Source organism: Plectropomus leopardus, chromosome 22 (assembly GCF_008729295.1).
Source record: "Plectropomus leopardus isolate mb chromosome 22, YSFRI_Pleo_2.0, whole genome shotgun sequence".
Lineage (NCBI taxonomy): Eukaryota > Metazoa > Chordata > Actinopteri > Perciformes > Serranidae > Plectropomus > Plectropomus leopardus.
The window spans coordinates 19,672,341-19,695,284 of record NC_056484.1 but is presented as its reverse complement, the minus strand read 5'-3'; the positions used below and the strand labels follow the sequence as shown (position 1 = coordinate 19,695,284).

At 38.3% G+C, this 22,944-nt stretch overlaps 3 protein-coding genes across 5 annotated transcripts in view; 2 read left to right on the top strand and 1 right to left on the bottom strand.

Moving 5' to 3' along the window:
* The first annotated feature begins 95 nt into the window (after window positions 1-95).
* Window positions 96-5,617, top strand: LOC121961190 (angiopoietin-4-like). Its single transcript, XM_042511077.1, has 7 exons — window positions 96-199; window positions 804-878; window positions 1,056-1,089; window positions 2,276-2,367; window positions 2,569-2,686; window positions 3,418-3,603; window positions 4,894-5,617. The coding sequence occupies exons 2-7, from the start codon at window positions 810-812 to the stop codon at window positions 5,172-5,174; spliced, it is 780 nt and encodes a 259-aa protein (XP_042367011.1). The 5' UTR covers window positions 96-199; window positions 804-809; the 3' UTR covers window positions 5,175-5,617.
* Window positions 5,618-6,507: 890 nt separating this feature from the next.
* Window positions 6,508-18,987, bottom strand: LOC121961533 (NXPE family member 3-like). Of its 3 annotated transcripts, none has more exons than XM_042511557.1 (7): window positions 18,931-18,987; window positions 12,235-12,376; window positions 10,410-10,835; window positions 9,465-9,760; window positions 8,095-8,165; window positions 7,563-7,811; window positions 6,508-7,478 (listed from the first exon to the last, which is right to left on the bottom strand). In XM_042511557.1, exons 2-7 carry the CDS (start codon window positions 12,325-12,327, stop codon window positions 6,925-6,927), a joined length of 1,689 nt encoding a protein of 562 aa, XP_042367491.1. In that variant the 5' UTR covers window positions 12,328-12,376; window positions 18,931-18,987; the 3' UTR covers window positions 6,508-6,924. The 3 variants fall into 3 exon arrangements, with proteins under 3 accessions (XP_042367491.1, XP_042367490.1, XP_042367492.1); XM_042511556.1 differs by lacking the exon at window positions 18,931-18,987 and adding an exon at window positions 16,791-16,880; XM_042511558.1 differs by lacking the exon at window positions 18,931-18,987 and adding an exon at window positions 16,791-16,880 and having other exon boundaries at window positions 7,563-7,766.
* Window positions 18,988-20,372: 1,385 nt separating this feature from the next.
* Window positions 20,373-22,944, top strand: part of LOC121961204 (anoctamin-4-like) — a 44,320-nt gene continuing 41,748 nt past the window's right edge. The window contains exon 1 of the mRNA XM_042511097.1: window positions 20,373-20,740. Coding sequence (XP_042367031.1) covers window positions 20,521-20,740 — 220 coding nt within the window. The 5' untranslated portion in view covers window positions 20,373-20,520. The remainder of the gene's footprint in view (window positions 20,741-22,944) is intronic.

Below are 22,944 nucleotides of genomic sequence, written 5' to 3'. Positions count from 1 at the left end.
AAAGAAAAGTTACTTCAGAGGAACAGGAGCAAGTTAGATGACTGGATCTGTTGTTCAGACTTTGCTCTTGCTCAGCCTGCACAACAGGAAATGACGCCATTTGTCATAAAAGTGAAGGAGGTGTGGTAGTTTAGTTGTTGGGAACAGTTGGCACTGTTGCGGAATTTGTGCTGGTATACGAGGTTCATCCAACACACACGTAAGTGTTAGACAGAATGATTATATCATATTATATATTATTGTTAATGGAAGTATTTTGTTGCTTATTATATGAGCATGAATGAAAGTCTGATTTTTCAAACTGCTGGTTTCATTCAACATTTATTTCATGTAAAACTTTCTGCTGAGTTTAATCCTTTGAAACCTGGAGCGACATCACTTTTATTGTGCTGCATTTAGATGCCTCTCACAATAATCTTAAAACATTTGAACCCCAAGCAAATTGGTTTGAATTATTTATAAACTTGAAATGAAATGTCCTGCAAATTGTAAATAATTGGTAATTGGTAAATAATTGAAAATAATCTTTTTAAAAAAGGGAGATAATCCTTAGATTATCAAATAACAAGGAAAAAATGTCAAGAAAATATTAGTATAATTATACATTTAAACTTGGGTTATAGAAGTACATATATATTTAATATAAATATTTAGATTTTTTTTGTTTTAGCACCATTTTTAAGGTAATTTCCCTTTGTTTTTGTGTTTTTCCTTGGGTGGGGGGTTAGGTCATTTTCTTGTAACCAATTTCTTGAATATATATTTATTGAGGCTAACATGTAACTTTTAAACCCTGAAATCAGGTCAAAATGAAGAATCTGGTTGGCTTTTGTGTGCTCATTTCAGCATTTCTTTTGAGCTGCACAGTACAGGCTAAGGTAAGAAAAACTACTGAAATTCTCCACCTCTCCCCAACAAATTCCTCCTCTATTCTCTTATACGTTTAAGACAATATCCTTCTCTTAAGCTCCGGCTTTAATGTCTTCATTTTTATGTCTTCCTTTTTAAACTTACCTTTCAAGTCTAACCTTTAAAACCTTGTTTCTTTGTCATAGAAACACCACAAAACAACTCCTCTCTCCTCTCAAGGTATTGTAAATATTTTTACTGCTTACCAGGGGTGTAAATCACTGGTTTCATCACCATACCATAGTATATCCATACTTTGGAAAACGATACGATTTTGATTTGATCCGATTTACTAGCCTGTGTTCGATATGCGCAGATATTATCTGCTCAGTTTACACAGTCGATTACAGGAGAAGCTGCCACCCATTTCTTTGCTTTTGGCCAAAAATAAAAATACAAACAACATATACATAATTGGAAATAATTAAAACTAAATTATTCTGTTTGAAAACACTTTCTCTTTTTCCTTAAAGTTCGGGGCTGTCTGACTTGAAGACAGACTTCTCCCAACATCCTCAAAATGTGGATTAACAACAAGATCTTTTCACGAAAGTATAAAACTCAATAATAACTGTTAAGGATCATAGACAAAACAACTGTTTTTCTAGGTCACATTTCCTCCACAAACACAACATTCTAGCATTATTAGCATAAGCCTTTGGCATTTTACATTACAGAAATTAGCTTAGCAGCCAGTGATCTTTTCCTCTACTCATAACTTAACCAGCTTACTATTATTTATGCTTTGTCCTTCTCGCTGCTGGTTTAAGGCCCTGCATCTCCTGACAGAACAGATGATTTTCAGTCTACATTTTCCATACAAAGTTTCAAAGTTTCAAAGTTTGAACGGGTTCTATGGGACGTTCATTGTGATAGTGGCATCCATGTCATATAGCCTGGTAAACAAGCCAATAGCCAAATACCCAAATGCTCAACAACATTTTTGACCAAAACTAGATAGGCCATCAAAAAATGTCCGACTTGCTGAGAGCTGTAAATTTATCACTTCTCCTCCTTACAGTGCAGTCTCTCTTACTCTCTGTACCACTGCCTGTGTGTCTGCAGCTGCAAAGAGTAGTGAAAGTCAAGAGCACTCAGTTAGCAGCAAAATCTGGGGACCAAAATATCCCTAGAAGTGCACTGCACAGAAAAAAAAAACGATGGTTTGCCTCGAAACAATCTCAATCGATTGAAGGTGTCCGACTGATGATTCGAGCCTATGACTTTAAAGGGGCTGCTACCACTGAATTTTTAAATTAAAATCAACTTCTCAGATTTTAGTGTGTTAATATTTCATGTACAATAATGTGCAAAGGCACCAAATGTTGGTCATCATCCTCTTGTTTCTCTTTCATGCTAACCTCAGGAACAGACTGCACACAGATAAAGGCTCTCTCACCACAAGCAACCAGTGGGGTTTATGTAATCAAGCCTCACAATGTCAAGGCCCCGTTTAAGGTATGATAAAAGACTGAATCTGATATGTCATGTCCAGTGTATGTATTTACTGTTCACAGCGCCCTACCCCCTTAGTTACTGTTGCTACACCTGTCTATACAACTGAAACTTGAAATGTAGAAAGCTTTTCCAAAGCTCTTATTGTGTGAAAGGTCAAGCAGCTTCTTTTCTTAACATATAATATTTACTGGACTACCTCAGGTGTACTGTGAGATGAGGTCCGATGGAGGCTGGACTGTGTTTCAGAGGCGCAGTGGAGGAGAGGTTTCCTTCAATCGGAAATGGGCAGCATATAAAAAGGGTTTCGGAAACCTGACATGTAAGTTAAGAATTCAAAACTGGTTGTGTTTGTTTTATGAGTGAGGCTTCATCTAACTGAGGAGAAGTGTGTCATCACAGAGGAAAATGTTTGCTGCTCACAGCAGGCCAGGTGATGGTACTGGCAGCAAAACAGGTTATCAGAGGGCAGGTAAGTGTGGCAGTTGTGGTGAAATGGAAAACCAGGCAGAATAATGAATGAAAACTGGACTCATGATGCATAGTGGATTAGGGAGTAAATTAATTAAATAAAGAGATTACATTCCATGTTTTTTGCATGCAGGTTTTTGTTATGTCTTTATGTCTTCTATGTCTTCGTGTGAAGTACTTGGTGCGTGTATTTTTTTTTGTCCAAAGTTAGCCACTTTGGGCAGCATTTCTTGTATGAAAAGCGCTATACAAAAAAGTGTTTTATTATTATTATTATTATCAGATATTCCCAATTAGCTAGTTCAGGGTAATTCTAAGTACTATATTGTTTCTTAAAGGCCGTCTCACTTTTCAACCAAGACACTTCTTCAGTTCTAAGCTTAGTCTGTTTTAGAACTTTTTGCAAATTGGACTGTGGCACTATCCCGTTGTGTAAACTTCAGAAATTACAATCTTGTAGCTGTCCCTGAGTTCTTGCCTGAATTACCTGCAGGCGACCTAAAACTCAGGTAATGGCAATGACAACCCAAAGCAAAGACTATCAGAAAAACGTATATCCTTTCCCTGTGCTGATTCCCTCAGATGACCACTGGCTTGGTCTGAGGAAAGTTTTCTCTCTGACCGAGAAAAAGAACAAGACGTGGACCTTGAGGGTGGACCTGTGGGACCACGAAACTGACACCGCTCACGCCGAGTACACACACTTCAGACTGGGCAGTGCAAAACAAGCTTTCAAACTGCATGTTGGGAAATACAGTGGAACTGCAGGTACTAATGCCGCTTTAGCTGACCACATCTAACATATTAAAAAAAAAAAACGAAATATCTCAATTACTATATTAGTTAAATAAAAAAATAGACATTTTCAAATGCAATCTCAATTATCAAATAAATCTATGGGTCAAACTGAAAAACAAATATGCACATATTTATTTCTGTATTCATTCATTTAATTTTTTTCCAATCTCTTTACATTTATTTCTGATTTTAGTAATGTGTCAATTTTTTTTTCTCCCTATGTAACATGTAAGGGGCATTAAGACACCGGGGTGTTAATAAAGAGGCCACAACAGTTAGTGTGGGTTATGCCATAAGTGACCATTATTCAACAATTTACCAAAACTCTTAAACATAAGAATGAAAGGTTGTTTGGAAAGCCAATCACCTGCTGCAAAAATAAGATTTATCAACCAAAACACTCTTCAAATAAAAGACCACATTAAGAAAAATGTGCCAGCACACACAATCTCACCGTTTACAGTGACGTCCCAGCATCCAGCCCACACTGGTGACTAGCCGCATCACTAGAGACACAAGGAGACAGAAAGTTAAAGTATAAACTATACTAAATCAACCCTATGCTCTTCAGTAAAAACATCACAATACAATTTAGCTTGATGTAAGGTGACATTACTACTTCGACAAATTCTAAATTCCCTTCATACATCTGTTCAAGCTGTCAGTCACAATTTTTCAACTCTTTTCTTCCAACATCATTAAAATACAGATACCTTAAGGTGCTTACACCCCTACAATACCTTGACAATTACCAAATACCCAAAGGTTGGACATACCAGAGCCACAGGGAGTCTAAAACAGTCACAGCCACATAGAGAGAGCACACTAAGGACCTTGTCTGATGAGAGTGAAGCCAACATCCTCACCTGCCGCTCATCATCCAATCAGCCAGTCAGGTGAAGTCAGTTTCCTGGCTTCACCCGATTGGCATCTCCCTCTGCATGGTCCTAGGGCCTTCGCTACACCTAATTATTATTATTTTTTAAAATTTCTTTATTTCTCTAAGTAAATGTTAATGATGAGGACATGTCTTTGTGTGTCAATCAACATGAGAGTTCACAGATCGATTGTACTTGTCTTACACCCCACTACGAGTCATTGCACAGCCTTCCATGTCATATATGGAAAGCACATATTATTTATTCATTTTTCTATTTATGTATAAATTAATTAATAATTACTATTACTAATAATTTCTTTCTTCTTCATTAAAAGCATCCTATGAATGCTGAAATTAATTTTTTCCATCTTTGCCCAAAGGTAATGCCATCCATGACCAGAATGGCTACGGCTTCAGCACCATCAACCGCGACAATGACGGCTGCTCCCCTTGCATCTTTGGAGACATCGCTGTAATGGAATGTGCCGAATCAGACGGTGGGGGTTGGTGGTACAGCCGCTGCGGCTCTGCCAGCCTGAATGGCGACTGGCATCCTGCTGGTGACCATATAGGCTGGGCGTCAGGCCTCCACTGGAAAACCTGGAAAACTCACGCACCTTACTCCCTGAATGCCACCAGAATGATGATCAAATCTGCATGAGAGGAACCAACAGACATTAACTCCATACTGGCTTTTCTTGTAGCATAATGAGAGTGGTTTTACATTTTAGCACATAATCCAAAAGGACTTTTTTTAATGGGCAAATCAGTTTTGTTTTTATTTTTTAGATACGGGTAGTACAGTTTATTTTGCACTTTCAGGGGTTGATTATTCTATTTACTTTTCTAATTTAATTATGTCAGCACCTCAGAAAATGTAGTTGAGAAGAAGACTTGGTTATCATTAAACTATGCATTTTCAAAACTTTTACTTTACTTTGTTATTTTTGGTGCATTCCTTCAAATTTTGCTGAGTATTTCGATTGATTTAATGAATGAAAGTCCACATATAGAGGACAGTTTGTAAAGGCCAAGTGCATTTAATTGATTTTAAAAATACTATGTAGGTACATATTCAATAAATAGTTTTGTTTGAAACCCTTATTTAGACAAGTGTTCTTTATTCACACCACACACTATGTGATTAACAACAAGTACAATGAGTTGATATCTATCATATATATACATATACATACAAATTCATACAATGGTAGATGTCGTCACTCAGATAGTGTGTGGTGTGAATAAAGAACACTTGTCTAAATATGGGTTTCAAACAAAACTATTTATTGAATATGTACCTACATAGTATATAAAACTGGGCTGTCTATATAGTAGAATACTAAAACTACACCTCATACTTCCATCATAAACTTCATACGAAAGTTGAAGACGCGTAAATCACCTCTATTACCGTCTTACCGTCACAAACCTCCATGATGTGACACACTAAAAAAACAAAAACAAAAAACAAACAAAAACGCATACTTGAATGCTGCAAAACCGTGTACACATCTCTGGTCTACTGGCAATGGGAAAGGAGTAAATTGCCTAATTTTAACAGGTGTAACCATGTTTAAAAACCCATGTGCACCTACAATAATTTGTTGGAAAAGGAGCGTAAGACTCTCCAAACTTGCTGGATAACAACAGAGGTGAGGCATAAACCATTCAAGGTGAACATTTTGAGACTGATTTTTATAATAATAATAATAATAATAATAGTGATAATAATAATAATAATAATAATAATAATAACTTTATTTATACAGCACCTTTAAAAACAGAGTTTACAAAGTGCTTTGACAATAGAGCAAAGTGGAAGCAAGAGGGGGTACTTGCAGAAGAAAATAACAATATGAGCCAAAGAAAAATACCAAGGCCAGGCAAAAGAGAGAACAATTACAGAACAAAAATAACAGCATCAACCCATACCAATAAGAGTAAATATAATTTATTCTTTATTCTGCCCCGATCATGTCTAATTTTACTATCGTAGTATAGTAAAATTAGACATGATCGGGGCAGAATAAAGAATAAATTAAAAGATACAATAAAATACAAACTAAAATAGATGAATAAAGACAGACAAATTAATATAGAAATCAAAACTAAATTAAATTAAATTTAGATGTTATTGTCCTCACCTGTTAGTGGTTTTAATGTTTTGGTTTACTGGTGTATGTGTTCAGCATGATGTTCAGTGTTGTTTTTTTGTACCCAACCCCAACACAACTTCTGGATGCTTTCGATTCTATACAGTTTTTTTTTTCAACATTCCCTGATTAAATATGGATTGTTAGTCCAGCCTGTGTATTGGCTGCCGAGGCAGAAATGCAGCACTCAGTAAAAACACACAGAAACATGTAGTGTAAACTTGGTGTTTCTTTAACCCCCAAACAAACACATAACTAGCTGCCCTTTTGAGGGCATATGTAGGACAAGAATACATCGACCATATTCTTAATTATAGGAGTTTGTGGGTGGAGGTTGTGCGGCAGGTGGTGGGCCAGGACCATCTCCCAGGCATCGACTAGATGAACGTTGAGTCCTTTAAACATGGCTCTGAGCACATAATCACGCCGCAGCGAGTACCAGTCACTGTTGGTCATTGTCTCATAAAGTGTCAAAGCTTTGGGGTTTGCGGTCCGGATGATGACCTTTGTGTCTGGAGCCCTGACCAGCAGCTGCATCACCGCCCTGCGGATGTTCTGCAGCCTCCGGATGTAGATCTCCACTGGGAAAGTGCTGAAGTGAGCCCAGATGCCAAGAACTACGACAGTGTTGACGCCTCCTTTTAAGTAATCTAGTTCATTTGCAATGTAACGAAGCTCGCTGACTGGGACCGTGGGAGATCGGATCGGGGGACCATGGCAGCGGTATTTCACCAAGATGTTGTTTGCATAGCTTAAGGCGATGAAAGGTCCAAATTTTGGGGGGTTGTGCAGATCAAACTCCTTTAGATCTACAAGTAATAAAGAGGGGAAAAAATTAAGCTGCAGTGAGAACAAAATCAACCTGTTGCCAGGCATCCCTGTGGATCAGTTACCTGGTAGTGCTGTGCTGAGGAATTCAAACCACTGCCTGATAGTGGAGTCTCCATACATGTGGACATCCTTGCCTTTTAGACACTGTGCGGTGGCAGAGGCATTGAATTGATGGACTGTGGTTCCACCTAGTGCTTGCCACACACCTTGGTAGTAATAACCAGAAGGTCCAGATGTCACATTGATGCTTTTCACCTCAGTAGGACCTGAGAGAAAGTCATGGGACAAGAGTGGTGGGATTTTTTGTTTTTCTTGTTGCCAACAAATCCCATGAATAGACCAAAAACCAAACACACAAAGAGATTGTAAGAACCTGTGGACTATTTTTACTCCCAAGAGACAAGATACACTGCTCACAGCTGTTCCCGCATTCACAAACCTTTAGCTCAGTGCTCAAAGCTCCCAGGGCTCCCCTTAAATTGGCCTGAATACATCTCTCTACAGGAGCATGCTTCCCAGAAGAAAGTAGTTTTTTCCTGCCTGTTTTACTTTTTCCATTCTAAGCATTAATGACAGTAGTAAATCATGTTTTACCTTTCTCTTTTGGCAATATGGTGACAATGGCAGGTCCTGAAGCCGGAATGAAGACTTTCAAGTTGACACCACTGAAGGGATCACACACAAATTAAATATCTCCAATACATACACATATTTACAACAGAAATTAGGACAAACATTTTTAATAAAGTACAAAACTCTAGCACTAAAATGGACAACTGCTACTTTTACAAATAAAGCCCCAAACTGTTGTTTTTAGATGTTTTAATACTTCTAGTCACATCTCAGTGACATCAGAAGAGTTTGTCCTGTTATCTGGGAGCCAAATAGGGTGCACAAATATATCTAAAAATGCCAAATTAGAGTTAGACTTAGAACTTCTTTCTACTTGCTACTAGTGTTTTATTATTTCAAAAGCATATTCACTCTAAATCTGTAAGTTTTTTTTCAGGCAAGGACAAAAATTGTCCATTTATTCTGTCTTGTCCCATTATTTAATCTGGTCATGTAGCTGCAGAGTCCCTTTCTACTTTTAAGAGACAATTGAAAACTCAATTGTTCCAAGAACACGTAAGCACTTAACCTAACACTGACAAAGTTGTGTGATGTTGTATGTTGACTGTCATCGTAAGTAGTGATACTGAGATTGTTGAATCTCAGATGCTGAGATCGCTACTGGTTATTACTTTGGTTTCCAAAAAAAAAAAAAAGTGTGGCACTTCTTCTGCCACTAGACGGCAATACCTGCGACCAATCACACCTGAAGCACTTTTTGCTCTTACTAAGGGTTTTTCCTTACGTCTAAATTCTTGCTTGTGTTGTACGTCGCTTTGGATAAAAGCTAAATGAAATTGTAGAATTGTAGAATGTAGCATCTATACTGGTGCCTACAACTCTCAACTTCACCTCCTATTTGTTTAGTTTAGTTTAAGACCTTGATTATCCATATGGGCCTTGTGGTTGCTGAAATATACTCTGTATCTAAATTCTGACAATTTCAGAGCAGAGACCTGAAAAAAAGGGAACAGTGTAAATATAAAAGTTCTTTTAACATTACACAACAATAAGCCACTAAAAATCCCTTTTTGGATTTAATGTTATATATGTACCTTTTAGAAAACTTCTTCAGAGACTACTTGGCTGAGAGGAGAGCGGACAGCAGCCTCGGTGATGGACCATCAGTCAGTAGCTGTATTTGAATTAAGTCAGACATACCCCAGAGGTGTCACAGTTGACTGGCTGGATAACTTATGTGCATCAATGGTTTAATCAACTCACTTTAAATAAAAACACCCACTTCTGCATGATGATAGCGGCCTGCCAGAAACCAAGGCTTGATAACTGGCTTAGAGTCAAAATCTATTAATTTGAAGTCACACAAATGCCAGTGCTTTCTACTCCCTCACCTTTGAAAGAGCTTCTCCTCATTAGCCCTGAGATTTTGTTTCAAGTCCCCCTTGATGTGGTCGATCCTGGCATCACAGCTCAGCTTCAGTGGCTTGTAGCAGAACCAAGGCTCGCCTGTACGGAGGTCAGTGAAGTTGCAGAGTGGCCGTTGGGTTGGGCGTAGGCAGACATTACAGGTGGTAGTTTCAGAGAGTGAGCCTGAACGGAAGAGGCTTTTGAAGTCAATCCTGTCCGGCTGTTTGCTGGTCAGCCTTTGGAGCACTGTGACAGCCTCACTAGGGTGAACCAGCGTCACCTGGTAGGATAGAGAAGCAGAGTTTTTTCTAAAAATCTACAATGAGTGGCTAGAGATGAGACCGTGGATTTGTCTGAAATGAAAAAGTCCCATTTTGGTTTTCTAAAATGACAAAGAGGTAGGTTTATTTCTAATGCAGCCAGTCAAAAAAGCCAGTCTAATATCACAGTAATTTCTTTGTCTTGTATAAGTGTTAAGATCTCGGTCTCTTCCTCCTTCCACACATACAGAGCCATGTTTTTTAGAATGTCATGTGACTCAGTTGTACTTTTTCCTCTTCTTTGGGTTTAATGGCAGTTGGTGTCCATAAAGTTGCATTGCTGCCACCTGGTGTTGCACATCATATAAGCTATAAAAGCAAAACATTTTTTGTGAAATATAGCTTTCTTGAATGGCCTGAAATACCACCTCATGCGAGTGTAAAAACTTTTTTGCTATAAGCAAGAGTTTTTTCAAAATTGACGTGTTTCCATTATACATATTTTGTATTCACAATTTCAATTTGTGCAATTTGAGGGTTAATGGAACTACCTCAACTACAGACTACTAACTACTATAAGGGGAAGGGGATTATTGAACAGCCATTTCAATCAGATAGATTAAACACCTTAATTACAACCACTTTTAACATCATACTCTTCAGCATTACCTCAACCTGTGCGACTCCTTCCCAGAGTAAAGAGAACACAGCAGAGTAGCTCCCATTGAGATGATCCACCACTTGCCCAGCCACACCTGCACCAAGCTTCAGGTTGTGGAGCCGGGCGATTAAAAAGTCCCCCCCAGACGTCTTGGGATGGTGCTGGAAATCACAAATTTTTATCAGAACCTCCAGCTGATCCCCTACACGCCACTGTCCTCCTCCCTTCCTCGGGAGAATGGTGAAGGTGCTGTGAGCTGGATCACTGGTCTGGCTCAGGGAGTGACGAGCTGACAAAGGTTGAGTTTCAGGCCACACAATGGAGTCTAGTAGGAGGCGTTCCTCCTTAGCGTTCTCAGGGGACAGTGGCTGGAAGGTGCAGAAGCTGCGATGCATGTCATGGTCAGTGAGAACTTTCGGGATGATTTCATTAAGCTGAAAATAGTGAGGGGTGAACAGAAAGTCACTTTAAGATGCATCAAACAAATGTGCTGAAAGGTAACTAAATAAATAAAGCAAAAGGGCCAAGAGGCAGGACTATTTCAGTATTTTAGGGGGATTGACAACTGCTGTTAACATTGCTCCATAGAAAAGGTTAAAAGAGCCTCAAATTCAAAGTTGTATTTGTGTGTGTTTCAAGGTTGTCTATAAATGTAAAGGTTAGTTTGTGTGTTCACTAAAATTCATGTTACAGTATATGTCATTAGCCTGCTAGCGCTTAAAAGGCTGTACCACCTGGTGGTTTTGTATGGTAGAGTAAACTTTTCACGGCTGGAAGATGCATTGAAGTTTAGGGCATACAGATCAGATTAAACCACACTAGAAGTACAAAACATCAGGGATTATAGGTGTAAATTTCTGGGGGTGGTACACACAGGGGACACATCCTCCCTAATTTTCAAAACATGTGCATTACAGTGTGTTGCTTGTGAGAGGGACCTCTGGATTGCTTTGCCCAGTCTGCTGCCCCCGAAATTGATCACGACTAGACAGAACCTGTTGTGTCTGCATGATAGATGGCAAGACAGCGTCAGGTTAAGACGCTCCCAGTAACTATTAAATATAAGTAGTGCAAAAGTCCCTCTGTGGCAGGCGGGGGTGGTGGTGGATAGGTCCAACAAACCCTGGACTTAAATGTAATGTTTTTTTCCTTCTGCAACTTGCCATATGCCCCCTTCCTCTTATCCTAACAATTGGTGCCCTTGCATGGTTATAATGTGCATTATTTGCCTAAACATAACCATATGCATCGTAATCCCACCAAACATTGACATCACAGTGGCAGCATCGCAGAACCTAAATAGCAAATGCAGAAGGATACCTGAAGCATAATATGTAGACGTGGAGGTCCACTGCAAAGGGAGAATATGTGACAACTTGGGGAACAAAATGATCGCAATGGATGGAGGTAAAGTTATAATGATGAATGTAGATGATACACAAGGAATTTGAAGCTATGAACACAACAAAAATGATGGCTGTAACACATACTGATATTTCTTCAGTCGAAAGTCATATTTAAAGAGTGACATATAGTACAACTGAAATGACATTTGGTATCTTTCAGGGATAAAAAAATATGCATTTGTGACCCATTTGTTAAGATTTATGTCTTCAGTAGGAGCAAATGGGAACAAGTAGGTTGGTCTTGTCATGAAAGGATAGAATAATAATGGCTTCATCCTTCAACTATAGGGAGCTGCTGCTGTCAAAACATCAAGTGCAGGATCAAGAGGGGCAATACATTTAACTCCAATTAGATTTTTTGCAGTGAAGAACATTATTGGTATCAGGGTCCACCCCTCAAGCAGTCCCACTACAATCAAGTTCTCACCTCCATATTTTGTAGCACAAAGATAATGACAAAGACAACCACAAAGAGGAAGATGATGATGCAGTCCCGTTGTATCCAAGCTCTGGCCTTCATGGTCGGTGATCAGTCTCTATCTCTGGCTGCAGCACTGGGACCACTGGTACTGGATTAAAAAGAAAAACAAAGAGGTAACTGAGCCCTGACTGCATTCAATTGCTTCAAACCAGTTTAAGGCAGTTTAACCTGACTTCTTTTAGGTGATCCTATCATGTACCCTTTGAAACATTATGTAAATATTTGAATACATTTGGACACTCCAGTCTTTTGCACTTGGACAACACACTCTGCAAATAATACCCCTACAAGTTGCACAAGTCACTGTCATTACACAGATCAGAATAGCTGTGTCCTTCTCTCTTTGACTCTTTTAACAAGTGGCATAAACATTCATGTCCACATCAAAATGAATTTAAATTACTAGGCGTTCCCAGCTGGCCTGGGAACGCCTCGGGATCCCCCGGGAAGAGCTGGACGAAGTGGCAGGGGAGAGGGAAGCCTGGGCTTCCCTGCTTAGGCTGCTGCTCCCACGACCCGACTCCAGATAACAGAATAAATGGATGGATGGATGGACAATGCTACATTGTAGTGAATAAAATGGGACCAAATGTAGCAATAATCCATTACATAATTCATAATACATGAAGATGTAATTCACTTTACAAGTGACAAGATGCCTTCCTATTGCCCTTGGCCTAACCTTAACCCCCTCTCTTTTAAAGTAATACTTCAAAGCAAACTAATTGCAGATTAGCATTAGCATAAGTAACAAGATGTAGCCTTCCCATTTTCTTAACCTAACCTAAAACTCTTAGTTTTATTAAAATCTTAATTAAAATGAACATCTCTGATTTTAAGATAAAATTTCATAACTAGCTTATTGCTAACTTAACAGTTTTGGCGGGAATTCCACTTCCCAGCCAAGGAGTGAAGATGGCTGGTCTTGGACTGACGTGCACGTATGGTGAGCGAGTTCTGTAGCGAGTGAGAGGGTCACGTAGCTGCTCCAGCTGCAGTTAAACCTGTTTGTATGGAGCAGGTACTCTTCAACAGAGTCCCCCATCTTCTTTCTACAGTAGCTCAGATTGGACAAACTAAACACGGGCTCGCTTGGGCCATTCCCGTTTCTGCATTCTCACGTCTTGCGTCGGCCGCAATAGTTGTCCTTAACACTTAACAAACCGGAGAAGTTTTAGTTCGTTTAAGTTCTGCAGCCATAGCGCTAGATGCCACTAAACCTACACACAACACTTTTACTTTAATTTTATCTTTATTTTATGTTGGTTGGAATGTCGTCATTGGCAGCATTATTCCCTGACGCCATTACGTGTGTTATGCACATATGACTGGTTCTGTCCAGCTGCTCTTTCACTGAAAGCACTGTCAGAGCGGATATATTTAACCAGTTTGGTAGGAAAACGGGCTGAAGTATGAGGTCCATATTTGACTCTGACAGGTCAAGGAGTGAGTAGGAGATCCAAATGAGATACTAATTTTCTCTCAGATATGCACTAATCAAGTAAAAAGAAAGACATAGCCACAAGTGGCTATGATTGGGATTCAGACTGATTCATGAGAATTTTGATGCGTGTTTCTTAATTAATTTGATTTAACTGTACCTAGCCAGATGCCAGTGTGAAACTAGCTAGTTAAGCAACCTTTTGGCAGGAAAGTCATACAGGTGTCTCACCACAATCAGCTAAGACTCATGACACATCATGAACAAAGAAAATCAAGAAGTTATTAGCTCACGTTCGGGTGCCAAGTGCACCATTTCATATTATATGACCATTTTAGCTTTGTAAATGAATTGTGTTCCTCAATTAATCGATGTAGTACCATTTTAATGAGTCTCAATGCTAACATGATATATGATATATATATACTGAAGGAATTTTATTAAAAAATTGTGCTACTTTTGTGCAGAGTTATACAACTTACTTTCGGCATTTCTCATCAACTGGCACATTTAACTAGCAGCATTAGCAAGCGACAATAACCTGCATCCCAAAGCCACTAAACCTTCTTCACAAATCACACACTATCCAGATCCTGTTACACAACTGTGTCTGCACAGGATTCAATGGGATTCAATATTCAGCCCTCAAAGGCAGAGCAAGACATGAACTTATCTTAAAATACAGAAGTACTGAAAATACAGAAAGGTAGGTAAATTTCAGGAGACAGTTAAAAAAAAATCCATTCAAAAAAGGCAACAGAGGAGTATCAGTATCACGGGAGTTTGAGGGATGACTCATGGTTTGACATAGACAAAAAAGAGGCTTTTACATTCACACCCACAGTCCGGTATTGCATATCTTTTAACATCAGGGTCAAAAATAAGACAGCATGGTCTGTAATAAAAAAAACGACAATATGGTGTGGAGTTAAGTTCACACATTTATTGCTCATATGCTTAATCTGGTCTCAGCAGAAAACACAGATAAAGTCTAATGAATGGGGAAAAATGTGCCAAGTAGATAATGCATTTCTGCATTTTTAACATTTATTTATGGCCTGATTACCGTGAGTACTGAAATGTATTAGCTATAACAATGTGTATATATTTTGCTTTTTCTTGGATTTGTTTTAATTATAACATTTTAAATCTTCCAAATGGCAAAATGGTATCCCTTTAAAGGAATACTTCATCTCCAACGTGACCATTTATATATCAACTACTCACCCCATGTTACATTGAATTTTTCTCCACTTTCCAAAGGCAAAAAATTCATATTGAATTGAATTCATAGGGGTCTGAAGTTAACAACAGCGAAACTATATAAAAACATCGGTTTACAAACTCACACAACTCGTGCACTATGATCCAAGTCTAAATTATACAATCGTATGCACAGTACTTCCTAAACAGACAGCAGTTTACAACAAGGAAGTGAGCTAAAAGTTAGATTTATCTGTCTTCCCTTTGAAGCCAGACTCCATTGACAAAAGCAGTAATTTTACCCAGCTGCTATTTTTACCGCGTCCTCCATTGATAGTTTGTTTATGTAACTGAGTAACTTTGCCGGATCTAGACTAACCCTTTACAGCACCAAAGCTTGGTTTCAGTAGCAGGTGCATCCTGCCTGCATTTCGTGTACTGTTACACGTCGTTCTTAAGCAGTCAGATTCCCTTCCTCTAACATCACTCTCAAATCATCTGACCAAATCCCCTAATTTACATGGAAAATTATAATTGATGAATACAGAGGGTTTAATAAAAAAGGGGCTTATATTTCAATAAAAACATGACTTATATTTTAATAATTGACTGAATAATTGTCCCTCAAATTCTTTCAGATGTTCTATGTGTTGATTTTTTAATGTAGGCTTTTACATTTACATTCACAGACATTTCACAAAATGAATTTACACACACACCAGCAGTCCCTACACATGACAAACAGCTGCTTATCTATATTACAGTGTTCCAGTCAATCATTTTGTTGTGTTTTTAGTTGTATCTTTTTTAAATAAGATAACAACATTAATGTATAAATAAATATATAGAAACATAAAGTGTAAAAAATGTAAGAAAATATAGGGGGAAGCATGGAGAGAGGAGGGGTTTGTGTTGTTTTATTATCTTAGCCTGTACTTTTCAGCTCAAAAGAAATGCTAATGAGCACACAAAAGCCAGACAGTTTGAAAGTGGTATGTAAGCCTTAATAAATCATTTTAGATATTTATTTCGAACATGTAAAAAAAGGAAAACAAAACAAAACAAAACAAAAGACAGACATTAAACAAAATGGGAATAATAGAAATGGATGATAACCTATACACAAAGTCAATTAATGGATTCTAAGAAACAACAAAAAATTCAGTCTTAGTTGAAATGTCTGTGAAACATATATGTATATATATATATATATATATATATATAAAATATATAACATCCTTATTGGTCAATGCTCGAATGGGTGGCTCTTATCGGTCTATATGTAAATACAGCTCACCCCCCTTTTGTATATTGCATTATGTTTAATCACTTCATTGTTTGATCTACATCCTCTCTGTCAGTTCACCAGTATACCGGAATACTTCAACAAACTCACACCACCACAGCAAACTTTTGGACTGGATGGAAATTATTACGTAATACTTTTTCTTAGATGAAAACTTAATTGTCATCAAAGTCTCTCCTCATTCTTCTGTAAAATGATGTCTTTTTAAGTCTCCTTGAAGCGAGTAATGTTTGTGCATCACTTGAATTCCTCATCCATCTCATTCCACAATTTTACACCACAGATTGAATTGCACATACTTTTCATAGTTGGACCAACGCAATTTTTTCTTTTCTTTTCACAATTGTCAAGCTTTCCTCTGAAATTATTACAGCCCTCCCTGTGAAACTTGCCTGCAAGGCTGTTTGCACATGCATGTGCAAACAAGTATTAACTGAAAGTAGCAGTTTGAGAAAAGAGACATTTCAGCTTTCAGTCACTTTCACAAGAATAAGTTTAAAAACATTTAAATTCATAGCCAATAATTATATAACCATTAGTTCCAACACGTACCTGCTTGTCGAATGAACTTGTATGCCTGTGCTACAACAAGAAAGCAAACCTCACCCAGGAACAAAACAACCACACCTCCTAGTAGGTGCCCTCAAGAGGTTTGTCAGATACTCACTGCTTATCACGTATATGTGTATATTCATATGCTCCTCAATAACCCCACCCCCATTGTTGACATCCTTGTTCGACTGAGGGTGATCATTCCACTGACTTTGCTGACTCCATAGCCTCAGTGTGTGTGTATGTGTGTGTGTAGGTGGGTATGTGTGCGTGTAAATATATTTCTCTATTATAATTTGCCATGGGTCAGTTGAATTGTTGATTTTTTTTATTTTGTTTTGTCATTTCATTACCTTAAAGTTTTGTTTCTTGTTATTCATCTGCGTTTATATGTATAATAGAACAGAAAATGAAATATAACAGGATTTATCTCAGAGTAAGTTATTTTTGTTTTCTTTTGAATTTTCTTGTTTTTTTTGTTTTTTTTTTTACTTTTCTTTTTTTGTTTGTTTCTTGAAACTTTTTTGTGCCAATTTCTTGCTAATTTCTGGGCCATGTTTTGGCAAGTTGCTCATCACCTTTTCTCGACGTTTTTGAATGACAGACCGATTTACTCATGTTTCAAAGGAGTACAATTCTAATGGCCTTCGTTTGCATCCATATGTAGCGAGCAAATACTGACGTGTTAAACGCTCAGAGCGGTTCAGTTCTTACAAAGGTAATGACCTCATTTTGAGAGTGTAGTCAGAGCTGATGTGTTGGATTACAGAATACACAGTTACAGTATTTGAAGACTGGCAGAGAATAATAAAACACCTTTTGTTGCAGTTGCTCTCAGGGGATCACTCTCTCATTCTACTCTTACATAAATACGTAGATAATGACAGGGTTCCCTGGGAAGTCAGAGATGATTCAAAGCTAAACATGTAAAACATGCCACACTGTTTGATTACCAGAGTGCATATTTGACTTTGCTCAACTGAATGTGGTCTGCAGCCTGCTTGTAAATGTGGAACAGCCGAAAGGATCTCTGCAGTGGCTGAGTTATTACTCGACAGATCTGGGCTATTTCCCTTGATTCAAAGGGGGCCTTCCTCAGTTGAAGTGTTTTTTACCTCAAAGAATATCAGAGTGCTCAGAAGTGCATTGCCAAGGCTGGAAGTTTCTTGGAGTCAGTAATTAAGCTTTAACTTGCTTTAATTTGGCTTAAATTTTTCACTTGTGACTACAGTGTTTTCCTGCCTTTTGTGGTAGACGTTTCCTTTAGTTAATCAGTTCCTGCAGCAGCTTCATTACTGTAGTTTGGTACGAGTGTGAGTCAACTCCAGTTTGATTTTACACTTACCGATATTGCATTTTTTCTTAAGCGCTTTGTTGGCTTGTGAATTATGTAGATATGCCACAAAAAAGGGGTCAAAAAGGTCCCATACAGTATATACATACATATATACAGTACTGTGCAAAAATCTTAGGCCACCATAGGTTTTTTTGTTTTAGAAAAGTTATAATGAGGACATAATATATACATTTATTCTATTTTTTCCTCTATGAAGATACAGCAAACAGCAAAAAAGTCAAAACAAAATGGCTTCTTCTGACTGAAGTCAGTATTTAGTGTGAAACATGGAATCATACAACCATAACAAAAGCTAGCTCAAACAATCAATTTTTGAGCTTTGGACATGTCTTGAATGCTACCTGGTGTAAATACAACAGCAGATTAGTATTGAAAATCTCATATTGCTTGCCTTAGACAGTTCAAGACTTGCTAAGTGGAAATGGAGGTCACAGTAAATATTTGCATCTTAAGCCTGATGAGGTTGTTTTATTCTGAAATATTTGCATTTTTAATACTATATACTGGTTGTATTTTAGTAAAGAGACTACTGAGAAATAAATATGGATCGTCATTATAACCTTGCTAAATTAAAGTTTAAAGTGGCCTAAGACTTTTGCACAGTACTGTATATATGTATATATATATATATATGTGTATGTGTTTAACTGGATGCCTTACAAGTCAGTCATATAGAAAACAGACAAATTTCTGATTTAAGTAGGTACAAGTTCACCAAAGATTTCAGGTCCTAAATACAGACCATTGCAAACACTGACAAACCCCCACAAATTGTTTACTTACTGCTGATGTTGTTTTAGAGAGAAGTTTAAAGGGCAGTGCTGTCCCATCTATTAGCCAACATGATCTTGTGTTACAAATTTTTAGCTAGCTTAAAACATAACAGTTCTTGACATTATCAAATCCACCGAGTTGACAGTCACTAATCTGATGAACATTTGTGAAACCAGTCTGCGTGCTGTTACAGCAGTAAAGAACAGGGCGGTGATAATTGCTCCATAGCACCGTGTCATCACTGTTTCTGCTTATAGATTATGAATTTACCAGCATAAGTTAATACAAGTTTTGAATTAACTTTTATGAAGGACATGAAATCTTTTGTGTAAATTATGCTCCAACTTTTTACCTGCATGAAAATATACACTTGCTTAGATAGAAAACAGACAGCCTGATACTGTTGTATTTTTGCAAAAGGATGTGGTTAACCTTATGCTTAAGTGCAGACTCTGAGTTTGCTCATGCACCACTTTAGGTGATGTTTCGAACACTGCTGAAGAACTTGTTCATGTATGGTGGCAGATCCTGTGCAAATTTAAGTCTGCTAAATAAAGTAAAGATTTGTCTTTGTGCTCTTGAGACCTGAATTTATTAATAAACATCAAACTGCTAAACCTTTTTTTTTTGTTTTGAGGTATTATTTGATCTTTTTGAATTGTTTGTAATTGTTTTTAAAGTAAAAAAAGGATGCCACCTGAAATGCAGCAAAGTAACAATTAAAGTTAGTTTATAGGGTAGCTATAAACTATGTCTATATGATAGTTAAGGAATTGCATACTGATATAAATATAAATATAGACATTTTTCCGTCGTGCATAGACTAATATTAGTACACTTAACATTGGTAGTTCCTTAACTATCCTGTTTTGATGTGTTACGTATCTATAGGTGTCTGTTAAATGATTCATTGTTCTTCAAATAGGCTGGATGTAGTTTCCTTAAAAGACAAAAAAAAAAAAAGAGCTAATGGTAGGCTGTAAAATAAACTACACTAAAGTTGCTTTGTGACTTAACAACTCCTGGTGTGATGGCCTGCTGTAGTCTAATTTAGCCACTTGTTAGCAATCGCCTTTTTAATGATACATTAACACTTCAAAATGTATGTGTGGGGTATTTAATGACATATTTAATGTCACAGAAAAAAACGTGAAACCTTGTGTCAATCACATACCGTATTTAAGGTTTCTAAACAAAATCACATTAAAAAAAAACAGCAATTTTCATTAAATTGCTGTTGCAGTAAAATTGTCTCTGGAATCCACCGCATCTCAGTGGTACTTAATAAAGAGCTTATAATACGCATTTTTTTTTTTTATCTCGATACCGCTTATTTTCCCACACTGCGACCTGACCAAGCACGTGAAGCAGCCACGCCTGCAGTCGTGCGTAAAGACTGCAACATCAACCACGACACGATCCTGGACAGGCTGACATGGAGCGGAGGTGAGCCGGTGCAGGCGGACTGCTTATGAAATAAACAGCGCTTGGATGCTAGTGCAGTGGGTGGAGTTTTGGGATGCTTTAGGTACAGTACAAGTCGTTGCCTCCATACGCCGAAGCCATGCGTAATAACTGTGACCACCGCCGGTGAGGAGGATGCTGGAGCATGAGGCAGGAGCTGACATGCGACTGGTCCGTCAGATGAGCGCAGGCATGAAGATCCAGGCCGGGGGGGAGCACATGGGCTGCAGCAGGGTCGGAGAAAATCAGGAGGTCATCTGTTTACAATGTCAAGAAGAGGTGGTGCGGGTTTGTCCGGGGAGTCCGCGCAGTCCTCGCCGCGCCATCGCGACGCGCCTGTCCTCCGGATCCGCAGGTAAAGGCTTCATATGCAGCATGTGGGACCAGAAAACAGGAACATGACTTTTTATGTCATGTGGCATCACATGCGTGGTTGGTATGGCAGCATCAGTTTATCCTTACTTAACTGCTGAGCTTGGGCTGGAATGAGGGTGTGGCGCTCCAAAATGCTCCAAATTAGGTACATCTCCCTCAGTAAGTTATGAATTGAACCAGATAAATTAACTAGTCTGTCCAGTCTTATGGCAGATGCTTTTAAACTGGTTTATAGGTACCACTGGAGTCCGCAACAGAATAGTTTCATTTAGGGACGGTTCATTATTTATGAGAGGTGAGGAAGGTGGTGTAAAACAAGGGAGGCACTATTTTATTAAGCATTGGGGAGAGAGATATAATTTTTAATTTGGATGAAGGGAGGGAGATTTAACTTAAAATGGTTGTATTTTATGTTTACCTTACCTAAGTACCTCCCAAACCGGAAAGTGGGTTTTAAAGGCACGTTTTCTTTAGAAAATGTCAAAAATGACACCAACTGTGAAATATGTAATAATAATATATTTTGGAGGGTTATTCATATTCCTTCAGTCACACAGGGAGCTGAAAGAAAGATTTCGAGGAGCTACAAATCCATTTTTATCCGGGAAGAGTCACGTAAAACAAAAAAGTCACACCCCTGCTCTCTGACAAGTACAGTCCCTTAGAAATATTTAATTTTCTGTTGCCAGGAGTTTCAGCTCCTTATGTGAGAACATCTGACTTGAAACTTTTGTGGTCTGTGTTTACCACACACACACACACACACACACACACACACACACACACACACACGCACACACACACGCACACACACTTCATTTTCAAATTGCAACTGCCTGAAGGTGAAAAGATCATCTAGAAGCAGCGCTGCTGCATCACAATATATTGCTGCTTATCTGCTGCTCACAATAAAATGGCAGTCCATCTGTCAACCTGTGAAGCTGCTACAGTCATTTAAGATAGTGAATGAGCCTCTTTGTGAGTGAACTGACTTTGTACACAAAGCAGGAGTAATGTAAAACATTGTTAAACCACCATCTGATTATAAATTCTGGATGTCACTGCTCATGAGGTTAGGTACGGTAAGTTTAGCTTTGCTGACTTCCTATAACTTGGGCAATAAATGATACTTGATAACAGGGAAGAAAATGTGCGAGCTTATGCGCTGAAAAGATTTCCAGTCAGTGATGAACTGCTGTGCTGTAGTTGCTCTTCTTTGATGCGGCTGTAGGTGTTAGATTAGAGAATAAGGAAATAAGAGTTTTCTACAAAAGCTGCTAAATGAGCAAAAGCATTTGTATTCAGCTTTGAGTCTGATGCCAAAAAAAATGTTAAGCGGTCCCTTGAAGTGGTGGCTGCAGTGCCACAGGAAGACTTTTCCTCTGCTGAGGCAGATTAATCATTTAACCTCTATCTCCCTTGATAACTTCCAAATTAGCCCTTCAGTTTCTTGCTATCACTGGAAGCTCAGTGATGGAATGCAGTGTTTCTCATCAAGTCATTTAAGTGATTAAGCACTGTATATTTATCTTGTCTCTGTCCCTTTCTTGGGTTGGGGTTAGCATTATTTTTGCGGGTCCATAAACACGGGCAGACCACATCATAACCTCTTGTTTTCCTCAGCAGCAGTTTGAGGCGTTTGAGTGGCGGGTTGGATGATTGATTAAACGATCTGGTCAGAGCTGATCTGATCAGATCATTGGATGAGAGGAGGAGCTGCTACACAAGCAATTGAAAGCAAACTTTTAGACCAAGTGTAATTAATGGTTAAGTTTAACTTTTACCGCGCCTGATGTTTGCTGCTCCGTCTGTGCCCAGAGTATGCCCTGTGCTCCAAAAGTGTGGTGTAATCAATAACCAAATGGTGTATATATTTCAACAGCACTTCTAACTAGGCTTGGGCAGTATCACAGTATTATGGCATGCCAGAGTATTAGAAATCCCGAAGGTATGTTTTTTTTAAAAAAAACGTATAAATACACGCGCTCCTTTTTGTATTAAACTCATTGTATGAAGTGCACAACCATAAGGTAAAAGGTAAAAGGTAACTTTATTGTCATTTTTCTTAAATGTAGTTTAAGAAAAATTACATTTTAAGATGATCCTAAATCCTACTACACCTTTTGGCGTCACCACCAGAGCTCAGTTTCCAGTCTCTACTGGTGAAACAGGCAGCAGTTACAG

What these genes read in the sequence shown, in the direction of transcription:
- LOC121961190 (XM_042511077.1), top strand. Translation starts at nt 810, where the DNA reads ATGAAGAATCTGGTTGGCTTTTGTGTGCTCATTTCAGCATTTCTTTTG. An exon ending in GCTGCACAGTACAGGCTAAG is followed by an intron (nt 879 to 1,055) that starts GTAAGAAAAACT and finishes TCTTTGTCATAG; the next exon opens with AAACACCACAAAACAACTCC. An exon ending in ATGTCAAGGCCCCGTTTAAG is followed by an intron (nt 2,368 to 2,568) that starts GTATGATAAAAG and finishes GGACTACCTCAG; the next exon opens with GTGTACTGTGAGATGAGGTC.
- LOC121961533 (XM_042511557.1), bottom strand. Translation starts at nt 12,327, where the DNA reads ATGAAGGCCAGAGCTTGGATACAACGGGACTGCATCATCATCTTCCTC. An exon ending in TTGTGCTACAAAATATGGAG is followed by an intron (nt 10,836 to 12,234) that starts GTGAGAACTTGA and finishes CACTATTTTCAG; the next exon opens with CTTAATGAAATCATCCCGAA. An exon ending in AAGGAGTCGCACAGGTTGAG is followed by an intron (nt 9,761 to 10,409) that starts GTAATGCTGAAG and finishes CTATCCTACCAG; the next exon opens with GTGACGCTGGTTCACCCTAG.